General features: G+C 42.1%; 1 protein-coding gene across 1 annotated transcript in view; it reads left to right on the plus strand.

The window, feature by feature from the left end:
* The window catches only part of LOC120023998 (solute carrier family 35 member F1-like), an 89509-nt gene extending 73939 nt beyond the window's left edge, over positions 1-15570 (plus strand). Inside the window, exon 7 of the mRNA XM_038968088.1 lies at positions 15346-15570. Coding sequence (XP_038824016.1) covers positions 15346-15570 — 225 coding nt within the window. The remainder of the gene's footprint in view (positions 1-15345) is intronic.
* Positions 15571-15926: the final 356 nt, after the last annotated feature.

A 15926-nucleotide genomic window follows, 5' to 3' on the forward strand; every position in this document is an offset into this window, starting at 1 on the left:
AGAAATAAAAAGGCTCTCTAAGGTCAGGGCGTGACACATATCAGTTCTGTTATACTCACAGACATTATTGTAACAGTTTTGGAAACTTTAGAATGTTTTCTATCCAAATCTACCAATTATATGCATATACAAGCTTCTGGACCTGAGTAGCAGGCAGTTTACTTTGGGAATGCTTTTCATCCAAAATTCCGAAGGCTGCCCCCTACCCTAGTGAGGTTATAGTAGAGAAATTAACATTAAATAATCTGGAAACGGCTCTGGTGGACATTCCTGCAGTCAGCATGCCAATTGCACACTCCCTCAATTTGACACTTGTGGCATTGTGTTGTGTGACAAAACTGCACATTTTAGTGGCCTTTTATTGTCCCCAGCACATGGAGCGCCTGTGTAATGATCATGCTGTTTAATCAGCTTCTTGATATGCCACACCTGTCAGGTGGGTGGATTATCTTGGCAAAGGAGAAATGCTCACTAACAGCGACGTAAAAAAATTGGTACACAACATTTTAGAAAAAAGAAGCTTTTTGTGCATATGGACAATTTCTGTTTTTTTTAATTTCAGCTCATGAAACATGGGACCAACACTTTACATGTCGCATTTATATTTTGTTCAGTGTACATGGGTCTACTGAACTTTTTGTTGAAAAAAACATGGTTACAGACCCATCAACATTATAGTATCCCCTCCTCGTGAAGAAAGGCACATGAGCTAATTTATAATACACAAATTAATAAAAAATATGGAATGTATCATTCCAACATTGCCTGAAATGATGAATAAGATACTAATGAGAGAGACCTATATAAGCAATATAACAATTGAGATGTACAAACTATGGCATAAGGGAACGATGAACGGATAAGAGGCAAGCCATAATTTCAATTAAGAAATTAAGATAAGATGGACAAATATGTACACCAAGACAGTCGTGAAGAGGGCACGACAAAACCTATTCCCCCTCAGGAGACTGAAAAGATTTGGCATGGGTCCTCAGATCCTCAAAAAGTTCTACAGCTGCAACATTGAGAGCATCCTAACTGGTTGCATCGCTGTCTGGTATGGCAATTGCTCGGCCTCCGACCACAAGGCACTACAGAGGGTAATGCGCACGGCCCAGTACATCACTGGGGGCAAGCTTCCTCCCATCCAGGACCTCTATACCAGGAGGTGTCAGAGGAAGGCGCAAAAAATTGTCAAAGACTCCAGCCACCCTAGTCAAAGACTGTTCTCTCTGCTACCGCATGGCAAGCGGTACCGGAGCACCAAGTCTAGGTCCAAAAGGCTTCTTAACCTTTCTGCGCACAGATCCCGATTACGGGATCATTTCCCTAAACAACCGCTGAATTGCAGGGCGCCAAATTCAAAAATCTTACTAAAAATATTTATAATCATGCAATCACAAGTGAAATATACCAAAACACAGCTTAGCTTGTTGTTAATCCACCTATCATGTCAGATTCTGAAAACATGATTTACAGAGAAAGAAATCCAAGCTTTTGTGAGTGTATCAATCAATGCTACAACAGCTAGCCCCAAATTAGCATGGTCACGACAGTCAGAAAAGCAATAAAATTAATCGCTTACCTTTGATAATCTTCGGATGTTTACATTCACGAGACTCCCAGTTACACAACAAATGTTATTTTTGTTCGATAAATATTACTTTTATAACAAAAAAAACGCCATTTGGGTTGCGCGTTATGTTGAGAAAACTACAGCCTCGTTCCGTTCGACGAAAATTCCAAAAAGTATCCGTAATGGTCGTAAAAACATGTCAAATGGTTTTTATAATCAATCCTAGCGGAACCCCGCCCACATTCCACTGAAAAGGCAGCGCGCGAAATTCAAAAAATATTTTTTTGAAATATTTAACTTTCACACATTAACAAGTCCAATACAGCAAATGAAAGATAAACATCTTGTGAATCCAGCCAACATGTCCGATTTTTTAAAATGTTTTACAACGAAAACACCACGTATATTTATGTTAGCTCACCACCAAATACAAAAAAGCACAGACATTTCTTTCACAGCACAGGTAGCTTGCACAAAACCGACCAAATAGAGATAGAATTAGTCACTAACCAAGAAACAACTTCATCAGATGACAGTCTTATAACATGTTATACAATAAATCTATGTTTTGTTCGAAAAATGTGCATATTTCAGGTATAAATCATAGTTTTACATTGCAGCTACAATCACAAATAGCACCGAAGCAGCTAGAACAATTACAGAGACCAACGTGAAATACCTAAATACTCATCATAAAACATTTATGAAAAATACATGGTGTACAGCAAATGAAAGACAAACATCTTGTGAATCCAGCCAATATTTCAGATTTTTTAAGTGTTTTACAGCGAAAACACAATATAGCATTATATTAGCTTACTACAGTAGCCAGCCACACAACCGCATTCATTCAACGCAACGGTAGCGATAGCGAAAAAAACAGCAAAAGATATAAATCTATTCACTAACCTTCACAATCTTCATCAGATGACAGTCCTATAACATCATATTACACAATACATATATGGTTTGTTCGAAAATGTGCATATTTAGAGCTGAAATCCGTGGTTATACATTGTGAAAACGTAGCAACTTTTTTCCAGAATCTCCGGATATATTTCTGACACTCACCTAATCTGACCAAATAACTCATCATAAACTTTACTAGAAAATACATGTTGGATAGCAAATGAAAGATACACTAGTTCTTAATGCAATCGCCGTGTTAGAATTCTAAAAATAACTTTAGTACGACATACAGCTTACGTTATAGCGAGACAGCGCCCAAAATCAGGGCGGAAAATAATACTAAACATTTTCGACAGAAATACGAAATAACATCATAAATGGTTCCTACTTTTGCTGAGCTTCCATCAGAATCTTGTACAAGGGGTCCTTTGTCCAGAACAATCGTTGTTTGGTTTTAGAATGTCCTTTTTTCCTGTCGAATTAGCAACCAAAGCTAGCCAAGTGGCTCGAAGCTGTCCATCTCCACCAAACGCAGAGAACGGAACACGCCAAAACTCCCGATAAACTTTCAATAATCTGATAAAACTATATTGAAAAAACATACTTTACGATGATATTATCACATTTATCAAATAAAATCAAAGCCGGAGATATTAGCCGTCTATAACGAAAGCTTTTCAGAAGGCAATCCAGAGTTCCTTCCCGCGCCTTGCTGAACAAAGGAAATTGGGGTCATGTCATTCCAAGAGCTCTCTTTTGACCTCAGATCAAGCTATACACCCCATTTCACCTCTCACTGCCTGTTGACATCTAGTGGAAGGCGTATGAAGTGCATGTATATCCATAGATTTGAAGCAAATGAATAGGAAGGCCCTGGAACAGAGCCTCGATTTCAGATTTTTCACTTCCTGACAGGATGTTTGCTGCAAAATGAGTTCTGTTTTACTCACAGATATAATTCAAACGGTTTTAGAAACTTGAGTGTTTTCTATCCAATAGTAATAATAATATGCATATTGTACGAGCAAGAATTGAGTACGAGGCAGTTTAATTTGGGAACGATTTTTTACAAAGTGAAAACAGCGCCCCCCTATCCCAAAGAAGTTAACAAACATAATCGATAATATTTCAACCGGACCGTAACCTATTCAATAAGAGAGAAAAGGAAAATGGAGAGCTCCCCTCTGGCGCGCAGGAACTATTCAGAGAACACCTGACTACTTTTGAAAAATCTCGTTCATTTTTCAAAATAAAAGCCTGAAACTATGTCTAAAGCCTGGTCACAGCCTGAGGAAGCCATTGGAAAAGGAATCTGGTTGATACCCCTTTAAATGGAAGAAAGACTGGCCAGGAAACACAGATTTTGTTTTAAAAATATCACTTCTGGGTTATATTTTCTCAGGTTTTCGCCTGCAGAATCAGTTTTGTTATACTCACAGACAATAGTTTAACAGTTTTGGAAACTTTGGAGTGTTTTCTATCCTAATCTGTAAATTATATGCATATTCTACGATCTGGACCTGAGAAATAGTCTGTTTACCTTGGGAACGTTTAAAAAAAAAAAAATAATCTGACCCCTAGCGTCAAGAAGTTAACAGCTTCTACCCTCAAGCCATAAGACTGCTGAACAGCTAATAGAATGGCTACCCAGACTATTTGTATTGCCCCCCCAATCACCTCGACTAACCGGTGCCCCCCGCACATTGACTCTGTACCAGTAACCTCTGTATATAGCCTTGCTATTGTTATTTTACTGCAGCTCTTTAATTATTTGTTACTTTTATTTTTTACAGAAGAGTAGGCTAAGTTCTTAGGGGGAGAGGGACCAAATTCTTAGGCTTACTACTAAGTGTAGTAAGCTACTAACAGCTTACTACACAACATACATTTAGTATTACTTTTTTAGCTACAGTATTCATACAGTTTAATCGGAAAGTATTCAGATCCACATTTTGTTACGTTACAGCCTTATTCTAAAATTGATTTAATAGTTTTTTTTCTTCATCAATCTACACACAATACCCCATAATGACAAAGCAAAAACAGGTTTTTGGAAATTTTTGCAAACATTTTTGCATTTTTACAAAGAACAAAATAGAAATGTTACATTTACATAAGTATTCAGACCCTTTACTCAGTACTTTGTTGACACACTTTTAGTTGCCATTACAGCCTCGAGTCTTCTTGGGTTTGACGCTACAAGCTTGGCACACATGTCTTTGGGGAGTTTCTCACATTCTTCTCTGCAGATCCTCTCAAGCTCTGTCAGGTTCGATGGGGTGCGTCGCTGCATAGCTATTTTCAGGTCTCTCCAGATATGTTTGATCGGGTTCAAGTCCGGGCTCTGGCTGGGTCACTCAAGGACATTCAAGGACATTCAGAAGACACTCCTGCATTGTCTTGGCTGTGTGCTTAGGGTCATTGTCCTGTTGGAAGATGAACCTTCACCCCAGTCTGAGGTCCTGAGCGCTCTGGAGCAGGTTTTCATCAAGGATCTCTCTGTACTTTGCTCCGTTCATCTTTCCCTCGATCCTGACTAGTCTCCCAGTCCCTGCCGCTGAAAAACATCCCCACATGCTGCCACTACCATGCTTCACTTTAGGGATGGTGCCAGGTTTCCTCCAGACATGACGCTTGGCATTCAGGCCAAAGAGTACAATCTTGGTTTCATCAGACCAGAGAATCTCTTTCCTCATGGTGTGAGTGTCTTTAGGTGCTTTTTGGCAAACTCCAAGCGGGCTGTCATGGGCCTTTTACTGAGGAGTGGCTTCCGTTTAGCCACTCCACCATAAAGGCCTGATTGGTGGAGTGCTGCAGAGATTGTTGTCCTTCTGGAAGGTTATCCAATCTCCACAGAGGAACTCTCCTCCCTCACTCACCTCCCTGACCAAGGCCCTTCTCTTCTCCCCCGATTGCTCAGTTTGGCTGGACGGCCAGCTCCAGGAAGAGTCTTGGTAATTACAAACTTCTTCAATTTAAGAATGATGGAGGCCACTGTGTTCTTGAGGACCTTCAGTGCCTCAGACATTTTTTGGTACCCTTTCACAGAGCTGTGCCTCGACACAATCCTGTCTTGGAGCTCTACGGACAATTCCTTCGACCTCATGGCTTGGTTTTTTTCTCTGAAATGCACTGTCAACTGTGGGACCTTATATAGACAGGTGTGTGCCTTTCCAAATCATGTCCAATCAATTGAATTTACCACAGGTGGAGTCCAATCAAGTTGTAGAAACAAGGATGACCAATGGAAACAGGATACACCTGAGCTCACTTTCGAGTCTCAAAGCAAAGGGTCTGAATAGTTTCTCGAAAGCTGTTTTCGCTTTTTTATTATGGGGTAGTGTGTGTAGATTGAGGAACATTTTTTATTTAATCCGTTTGAGAATAAGGCAGTAATGTAGCAAAATGTGGAAAAAGGTAAGGGGTCTGAATACTTTCTGAATGCACTGTATCTCCCTGGCATATTACATCATTTATGCAGCAGCATACAAGACATATTTTTAGACTCACTGTTGTGCTGTGTTCACTTGAACAGGAAGGTGGCTTGGCGGTCCGTCTTGTGGGCAAACTTCGTCATAAATCTTTGTCATCAAGGTCTGGCATTCTCTGGATGTATGGTACCTTCAAGGATTGAAAAGGATTTGCAAGTATATTGTTGATGTGATCCATGATGATGACTGCTTGTCTAGTCAGCTAGCTTGCTTTGAAAGTATGAAATACTTTGAAAGTATGATATTGACATGATCAGTCCAATCAAAGCTACGGTAGATATAACATGATTTGATGTAATTGTATCTGTGGCCGATACTTCTAATGTAAATATATGGCAGCACCCAATGGGGCTTGAACTGCCTAGCTCTCCCTGTACATTTTGCGGTGACGTAGTGTCACCATGAGTGACAGAACACTGAGCAGATCACGGCACAACTAGAGAAGATTACCAACGCTTATGCTCTGTATTTTCGCTGGCTGCGCCACCACCACAGAAAGCCCTGAGCTAGGCTGACACACCTGCATTTTGGAACTGCCTTACTCAAGAAAGAAACCATGTTTGTATGCAGCTTTATTAACTCAAGGATTTATTTGTATTTATTTGCAAATATTTGCAAATTGAAGTGACACGAATGAATGCCAAAATAACATTTTATTTTTTGCTGAACAGGGGGGGCTCAAAACAGTTCTGCCCTGAATGATGGGTCGCCACTGCCTAGGAACAACACAAACATTTATTTTCCTCACTAGAACTAATTGCTTTTGAACTCCTAAGGGGAGATGCAGGGAGTTGTGTACTTTTATTGACAGTTGTATTAGTATTGTATTGATAGTATTAGTATTGATAGAATATTCTAAAATAAGATCTTTCACAATGCCTTGGCTGGTATTTTGGCTAAAACCTTTGCAGCGTTTAGCTGAGCCACGTTGAATGAATATGCCATATCATTCTCCTCCCAGATATTAACAACAGCTATACTATCTAATGGTTGGTTAGTTTACCAATGCTGTAGTTTTAAATCCACTGCTAGGAAAGGTGAGGGAACAGGGAAGTTGTTGACTTTGTACTCGGTCTTAGCTCCCTGACCACTATTACTACAACTGTACTCTTTGTCTCCAACCAGACCAGCATGAGGAATGCATCTGAATGGCTGTGTCTGCAGTTCACAACACAGTATGTACTTTATGGTACATGTGCTTACAATACCATTCTCAGTAGCGCATGCTGTCCAATGTTGAAATGATAGTGGTATCCTGGAATTACTTTTAGAAAAGCTATGTTTGTCCTCAGAACAAATCACATCAATAGTACAAACCCCACAGCTTAAATGATCTTTCCTTAGTGATCAGTGATTTGTCTTGGGTTAAAATCATCAATCATGACAAAGTCCTAATACTAAGCATGCAGTGCTAACTTACTTACAAGCCCTTAACCAACAATGCAGTTTTAAGAAACATACCAAAGAAAATATAAATAAAGTAACAAATAATTAAAGAGCAGCAGTAAAATAACAATAGTGAGGCTATATACAGGGGTGTATCGGTACCGAGTCAATGTGAGGGGGCACCAGTTAGTCAAGGTAATTTAGGTAATATATACATGTGGGTAGAGTTAGTAAAGTGACTTATGCATAGATAATAACAGAGAGTAGCAGCAGCGTAAAAGAGGGCAATCCAAGTAGTCTGGGTAGCCATTTGACTAGATGTTCAGGAGTCTTATGGCTTGGGGGCAGAAGCTGTTTAGAAGCCTCTTGGACCTAGACTTGGTGCTCCGGTACCGCTTGACGTGCGGTAGCAGAGAGGAACAGTCTATGACTAGGGTGGCTGGAATCTTTGACAATTTTTTGGCCCTTCCTCTGGCACCGCCTGGTATAGAGGTCCTGGATGGCAAGAAGCTTGGCCCCAGTGATGTACTGGGCCATACACACTACCCTCTGTAGTGCCTTGCGCTCGGAGGCCGAGCAGTTACCATACCAGGCAGTGATGCAACCGGTCAGGATGCTCTCGATGGTGCAGCTGTAGAACCTTTTGAGGATCTGAGGACCCATTCGAAATCTTTTCAGTTTCCTGACGGGGAATAGGTTTTGTCGTGCCCTCTTCACGACTCTCTTGGTGTGCTTGGACCATGTTAGTTTGTTGGTGATGTGGATACCAAGGAACTTGAAGCTCTCAACCTGCTCCACTAAAGCCCTGATGATAAGAATGGGGGCATGCTCGGTCCTCCTTTTCCTGTAGTCCACAATCGTCTCCTTAATCTTGATCACGTTGAGGGAGAGGTTGTTCCTCTCTAGGTTTCTTCCTAGGTTTTGGCCTTTCTAGGAAGTTTTTCCTAGCCACCGTGCTTCTACACCTGCATGACTTGCTGTTTGGGGTTTTAGGCTGGGTTTCTGTACAGCACTTTGAGATATCAGCTGATGTAAGAAGGGCTATATAAATACATTTGATTTGATTTGTCCTGGAACCACATGGCCAGGGTACTATGCTGTTGAACGCTAAACTGTAGTCAATAAATAGCATTCTCACATATGTGTTCCTTTTGTTCAGGTGTGAAAGGGCAGTGTGGGGTGCAATAGAGATTGCATCATCTGTGGATCTGTTGGGGTGGTATGCAAGTTGGAGTGGGTCTAAGGTTTCTGGGATAATGGTGTTGATGTGAGCCATGACCAGCCTTTCAATGCACTTCATGGCTACAGACGTGAGTGCTACGGGTCGGTAGTCATTTAGGCAGGTTACCTTAATGTTCTTGGGCACAGAGACTATGGTGGTCTGCTTGAAACATGTTGGTATTACAGACTAAGACAAGGAGAGGTTGTAAAAGGTCAGTGAAGACACTTGCCAGTTGGTCAGCGCATGCTCAGAGTACATGTCCTGGTAATCCGTCTGGCCCTGCGGCCTTGTGAATGTTGACCTGTTTAAAGGTCTTACTCACATCGGCTGCGGAGAGCGTGATCACACAGTCGTCCGGAACACCTGGTGCTCTCATGCATGTTTCAGTGTTACTTGCCTTGAAGCGATCATAGAAGTAATTTAGCTTGTCTGGTAGGCTTGTGTCACTGGGCAGCTCTCTGCTGTGCTTCCCTTTGTAGTCTGTAATAGTTTGCAAGCACTGCCACATCTGACGAGCGTCGGAGCCGGTGTAGTATGATTCGATCTTAGTCCTGTATTGATGCATTGTCTGTTTGATGGTTCGTCGGAGGGCATAGCAGAATATCTTATACGCTTCCGGATTAGTGTCCCGCTCCTTGAAAGCAGCAGCTCTACCCTTTAGCTCAGTGCGGATGTTGCCTGTAATCCATGGCTTCTGGTTGGGGTATGTACGTACAGTCACTGTGGGGACGAAGCCATCGATCCACTTATTGATGAAGCCAGTGACAATGTGGTGTACACCTCAATGCCATCGGAAGAATCCCGGAACATATTCCAGTTTGTGCTGGAATAACAGTCCTGTAGCTTAGCATCTGCTTCATCTGACCACTTTTTTATTGACCGAGTCACTGGTGCTTCCTGCTTTAATTTTTGCTTGTAAGCAGGAATCGGGAGGATAGAATTATGGTCAGATTTGCCAAATGGAGGGTGAGGGAGAGCTTTTTTACGCGTCTCTGTATGTGGAGTAAAGGAGATCTTGAGTTTTGTTTTCCCTCTGGTTGCACGTTTAACATGCTGATATAAATTAGGTAAAACAGAATTAAATTTCCCTGCATTAAAGTCCCCGGCCACTGTGGTGGTATGTAGACAGCTACGAAGATACAGATGAAAACTCTCAAGGTATATAGTGTGGTCTACAGCTTATCATGAGATACTCTACCTCAGGCGAGCAAAACCTAGAGACTTCCTTAGATATCGTGCACCAGCAGTTGTTTATAAATATACATAGACCACCATCCCTAGTCTTACCAGAGGCTGCTGTTCTATCCTGCCAATGCAGTGTGGAACCCACCAGCTGTATGTTAATCATGTCGTCGTTCAGCCACGACTCGGTGAAGCATAAGATATTACAGTTTTTAATGTCCCGTTGGTAGGATATACGTGCATTTAGCTTGTAAAAAAAAAAGCAAAAAAACAAAAAATAGTATGGTTGGTTAAGAGCCGATGAAACGGCAGCCATCCTCTCCGGCGCCATTATAGCTCATTCAAATGAGCTGTAGCTGATGTAATGTAATGCTATCTCTACCTGCCGTGACCACAGTAGAAGGAAACCATGACCTGATAGGAATCTAATCAGAACAGAGCAACAAGCCATAGCACACCATCTGCTTAAAAGAAAACGGCTACATTTTCATTCTCCTCAAAGGTTTTCCTACAGTAGATTAGGAACAGTGGTGGTGAAAGTCTCCTTCTGAGGCGGCTGACATTCTATCACGGTTTGCAGGGCTCTAGCCATGGCTGCTGTAGAGACTGTAAATGAGTATGTGGAGATGTCACCATGCTAAGTAGAATGTATTCCTCTCAGTTTCCCAGTTATTGCTTTTTCCTCTCATGTTCTCCCTCGCTGCAATAGCACTTTCTTCGGCCCATTACTCCACATGTTAATAAAAGTCTTCTTGACAGAGCTATCTGCCTAATTTGTTTCCCGTGTTCTACATTGATATTGCTCTCAGGAGTGTTTACTTTAGCAAACGCTAAATTGAAACACTGCGTGTGAGGTATTGCAGCTCTACAATAGGGGCTTGTGTATGTGCCTCCAGAGAGAGAGAATACCTGGTTGTCAGGTCAATGATTCATATCTCAGTGGGACGAAATGCGAAGTTTCATATATGCCCAGTATTTTTTTTGTAATCCCTTTATCCCTGTGACTGTGATATCCATGTGACATTCATGTGTTATGTGATGTACAGGTAACTGCCAAAAAATAAAAGGAAACATTGAGTAAAGAATCAAATCAAATGTTAAAATACAGTTGTATTTGTCACATACTTCGTAAACAGGTGTAGACTAACAGTGAAATGCTTACTTACGGAAATTTTTTCAATGCACAGTGAAAGATGATTTAAAAAATCAATTAGAAATAGTGACACGAGGAATAAATACACAGTGAATAACGAATAACAATGACGAGTAAAAATAACATGGCTATATACAGAAAGTACCAGTACTGAGTCGATATGCATGTGTACTAGGTAAATGAGGTAGCTATGTACATATACTGTAGGTAGGATTAAAGTGACTAGGCAACAGGATATATAATAGACCGTAGCAGGAGCGGTTAGCCATTTGATTAGCTATTTAGCAGTCTTGTTGTGCAGTCTTATGGCTTGGGTGTAGAAGCTGTTCAGGGTCCGCTGGTTCCAGACTTGGTGCAAAGGTACCGCTTGCTGTGCAGTAGCAGAGAGAACAGTCTATGATTTAGGTGGCTGGAGTCTTTGAAAAATGCCTTGCAGTTGCCGTACCGAGCGGTGATGCAGCCATTCAAGATGCTCTCAATGGTGCAGCTGTTGAACTTGTTGAGGATCTGAGGGCCCATGTCAAATCTTTTCAGCTTCCTGAGGGGGAAGAGGCACGGTCGTGCCCTCTTCACAACTGTGTGTGTGGACCATGTTAGTTCCTTAGTGATGTGGACACCGAGGAACTTGAAGCTCTCGACCCGCTCCACTACAGCCCCGTCGATGTGGACGGTGGTATGCTAGTAAATGTTTGTAAGTGAGGATTACAAAGTTCTGTATATTGAAAGCAGTTGTGGTTCTGGAGTTAATTAAGCAATTAACATCCTCATCATGCTTAGGGTCATGTATAAATTGCCCAGTTGCCCATTATTTTGGCTACCATGGCTAGAAGAAGAGATCTCAGTGACTTTGAAAGATACTGTAGGTCTCAAATGAGCATAGGGGGTTTAAAGGTGTGTGTGTGTCTCAGTCACTAGATCTCAACCCAATTGAAAACATATGGGAGATCCTCGAGTGATGCCTGAGACGGCGTTTTCCACCCTCAACAAAACACCAAATTATGGAATTTCTCGTGGAAGAATGGTGTCACATCCCTACAATAGAGTTCCTAACACTTGTAGAATCTATGCCAAGGCACATTGAAGCTGTTCTGGCGGCTTGTGGTGGCCCAATGCCCTATTAAGACAGTTTATGTTGGTGTTACCTGCAGGTATTTTGTGTTGTTTCTGTAAATGCATGGTCAAAATTCAAGCTTTATTGTTGATATGTTCTCTGTGTAGTCCTGTTAGTGTGCCGAGACAGAAACTGTTTTGTTCCTTGATTGACTGTACTTTGACTATCTTTTCTAGTTGTTTTATTTTCTGGTCACCGGACCGATTGCTCCGTATTGCTGCAGCATAAGGCACATCTAGACATCTTCAGGCCAACGGCAACAGAGAGGCTTAATAAAACCTGCATGGGCTTTACTAATTAATACACATTCCTCAAAAGCTTGGAACACATCCACCGAGCGGCGGTGGCGTGAGAGAGTAGAGGGCTCCCTCACTCTCCCTGCTTCTCTCTCTCTACACTCCCTGCTTCTCTCTCTCCTCTCTCCCTGCTTCTCTCTCTCCTCTCTCCCTGCTTCTCTCTCTCCTCTCTCCTCTTTCTGCTTCTCTCCCTGCTTCTCGAACTCATTTCCCTCCTCTCCCTGCTTCTCTCTCTCTACACTCCCTGCTTCTCTCTCTCCTCTCTCCTCTTTCTGCTTCTCTCTCCCTGCTTCTCGAACTCCTTTCCCTCCTCTCCCTGCTTCTCTCGCTCCTTATCTCGCTCCTTCTCTCGCTCCTCTCTCCCTGCTTCTCTCTCCCTGCTTCTCTCTCTCCTCTCTCTGCTTCTCTCTCCCTGCTTCTCTCTCCTCTCTCCCTGCTTCTCTCGCTCCTTCTCTCGCTCCTTCTCTTGCTCCTCTCTCCCTGCTTGTCTCTCTTGCTCCTCTCTCCCTGCTTCTCTCTTGCTCCTCTCTCCCTGCTTGTCTCTCTCTCCCCTCCTCTCTCCCTGCTTGTCTCTCTCTCCCCTCCTCTCTCCCTCCCTCACTCACTCACTCACTATTTCTCTCTCTGCATCTCTTTCCATCTCTCTCTCTCTGCATGGCCTGCCTCTGCTACAGCTAGGACATTGTCAGATAGACAGTCACAGAGACACAGTCTCAGAGGGTGTCCACCTGTAGCTCAGCCCACCAATAAGGGGAGCAGAAATAATTAACATCCCATAACACCATGTCTCCCTGCTCCGTCTCACAACATCCCTGCCGTCCCACATCCCTGATGGCAGCTAGCTTCAGCACCCAGGGACATGTGTAATTTGGTAACGGTGTGGTAATCGTGTTAACCCAGGGGAGGAGATGCCACCCACTGCACGCTGCCCAGTGATAGGGGACCGACATGGGCATCATGAACGCCCAGGCACTGGAGACTGACATTGTGCCTACTTCGGCACCCTGCTTTTGTGTCCTGAGGGGCCGCCCTGAGAGGAAAGGAATCTACCGTATGTCTGTTCTGTATCTCTGCAGTGGTCTGTGTGCCAAAAACCATCTTACAACTCAAAAGCATGCAAATCTTAAACAGACGTTTAATAATACATAATATGTTTGTTTTGAGATAAGAAGACTGATAGTGATAACGAGGCTGTTATGACCAGAGGCACTGGAGATGTTATTCCTGCTACTTCCATGAGTCTCAGCCTCTTAGCATATTTAAGAAGGCCCCATATCCACCCCCTGGGGTCAAACATAAAACTCAGCCTAAATTGCAGCAAAACACAGACTCCTGTTATCCCAGTGGCATTGGATTTTAAATGTCAACCAGTGCGTTACCTTTTGATGTTAGCAGGTTCTTCTTATGATTTTAAACAAATAATGTTTACAGCTGGGAAGTTTTAGATTTAGGATGTTGCGTCATACTATTGTTTATTATTGCACTGCAGCAATCGTACAGTAGCTCTAACTTTAATCTCTAATCAGGGATTTAGACCTGGGAAACAGGCCAATAGAATCATTGGTCAATCATTACATTAGAAGTTACAATACATTACCAGTAATCAATCAATTCACTTCCAAGGAAAAAGTAAAGAGAACCAGCTGTACTGTGGTGCAAACTTCAAGGCTAGTATTTGAGTACCCTTGCAACAGTCCACAGAGTGAGTGGCATATAATCAAGGAGACTACTACAGTAGACCATGTCTCATTATAATACCTCAAAACATTGCCCGTTCAAAGTTACAGTTGAGTTATTAGTTGATTTCAACAACAGCCCCCTTCAATACACCAATCAGAACACACCGTCAAGGGCCTGTTTTGAGCTTGTGCCACTAATTCTCATTGGGACACTGTACTATGACCTGATGTGTCGTGTTATCATACCGATGTGTGTGAATAGAACGTATGAATCACATAAAGCTCAATTGACATGCAGACTGAGTAATGTAACATTCTCATTGGAGCTTTGGGCCTTTACATTCTTAGATGTACTGTGTGCATTTGGCCTATATTTTCCTATTTGCTGTGTCAACACACATGACTGGTTGGTACTTGAGTGACACTTTCCGTCTCTCACAAGTTCTAGGGTCAATACCCATGTTTGTCTGTAAATCCATGTCTGTGAAGCCATGTTTGTAGCATATTGCTTGGTTTTGTATGTATCATAACAGGGATTATTCCAGAATATCTGTTTTACTCTCATACTTAGCGCAGAAAAAACATTTATGTTTATTTACCCCATCAATCCTGTCGAGGAAGACATTTTTACCGTGTATTTCTCTCAAAAAATAGCTGTTTTGAAATATGGTCGTTTGTCCTCATTCAATCAACTCAATCACAAGATGGTATTACCTCGTACCCCTGCACATTGACTGGATACTGGTACTCCTTGTATATAGCCTCCTTATTGTTATTGTGTTACTATTTCCTTTTTTCCCCCTTTTGCTAATTGTTTATATTTTAAAAACTTTTTAACTGAATTGTTGGGAAAGATCTCGTAAGTAAGCGTGTCACTGTAGAGTCTACACCTGTTGTATTCGGCGCATGTGACCAATACAATTGGATTTGATTTTGATTATCACCCTGTCTTTCGGGATTCTAGTTTTTAACTTGTCACATGATAGGTTCCCGCTTTGCCAAGGATGTGACGTCAGTGTGACTCGTAATAGATGTTCACTAAAAATAGAAAGACAAATGTAGACATTCTGTTCTAAAAATGCTCATTACCTAGTGCATTTCATTACTTTCCTATTTCCTAACTTCAGTTTCTAGACATAGTCATCACTATGCAAACTCACTGCTTCAACTTGATGCATTTGGAGAATGCATTCTAGAATTGTGCCATGAGTAGCCCACAAGGCAGCCTCTTGGAAACTCTGCTTGGTCTGCTATTACAATGCCCTCTGTGTTACATCTCATCAGACAGAGATATTTCACTATTTCTTAGTTTACGGAGAGTGTTTGTGTGTCTGTTCCAGTTTTCAGGGCTCTACCTCCTGTCCTTCGTCATCATCATCCTGGGTCTGGTGTTCTACACCTCCTCCTCCACCTACGTGGCACAGGACCCGCGCGTCTACAAGCATTTCCGCAACGCCGGCCATCCCATCACGGACACGCCCACTCTGGGGCCCCTGGAACCCTCGGTGACCTATACCAGCCTAAGGCAGGAGATAGAGGAGGAGCCTCGCATCAGGGTGGCCTGAGAGTCCCCAGATTCTGTACAGAAAGAAGGATCACTGAATGATTAAAAAAATGATCGAAAACATGTAGCAAACACGCAAAAGTACACTGTGATCGCAAACTGTGAATAGATAGCAGTGGCTATTTCTGATTTTGAAGATTTGTTTCATGTATAGAAATATACTGTTACCCCATCACGTTCCCTCGTACTGTACATTTGACATGTTTAGAAGGTTTTGTGCTTAAGACTTGTGTAAATGCTCAATTGTGACTGTTTCCTTTTTTACATGAGCACAAAACGTTATTGCATTTTAAGCTTTGAGTTTGCGCTGTGGGTTATTTCAGTGTTTAATTGTTCCTTCAAATCGATCTCTTTTTG

The sequence above is a fragment of the Salvelinus namaycush genome, chromosome 29 (genome assembly GCF_016432855.1).
Source record: "Salvelinus namaycush isolate Seneca chromosome 29, SaNama_1.0, whole genome shotgun sequence".
Classification (NCBI taxonomy): domain Eukaryota; kingdom Metazoa; phylum Chordata; class Actinopteri; order Salmoniformes; family Salmonidae; genus Salvelinus; species Salvelinus namaycush.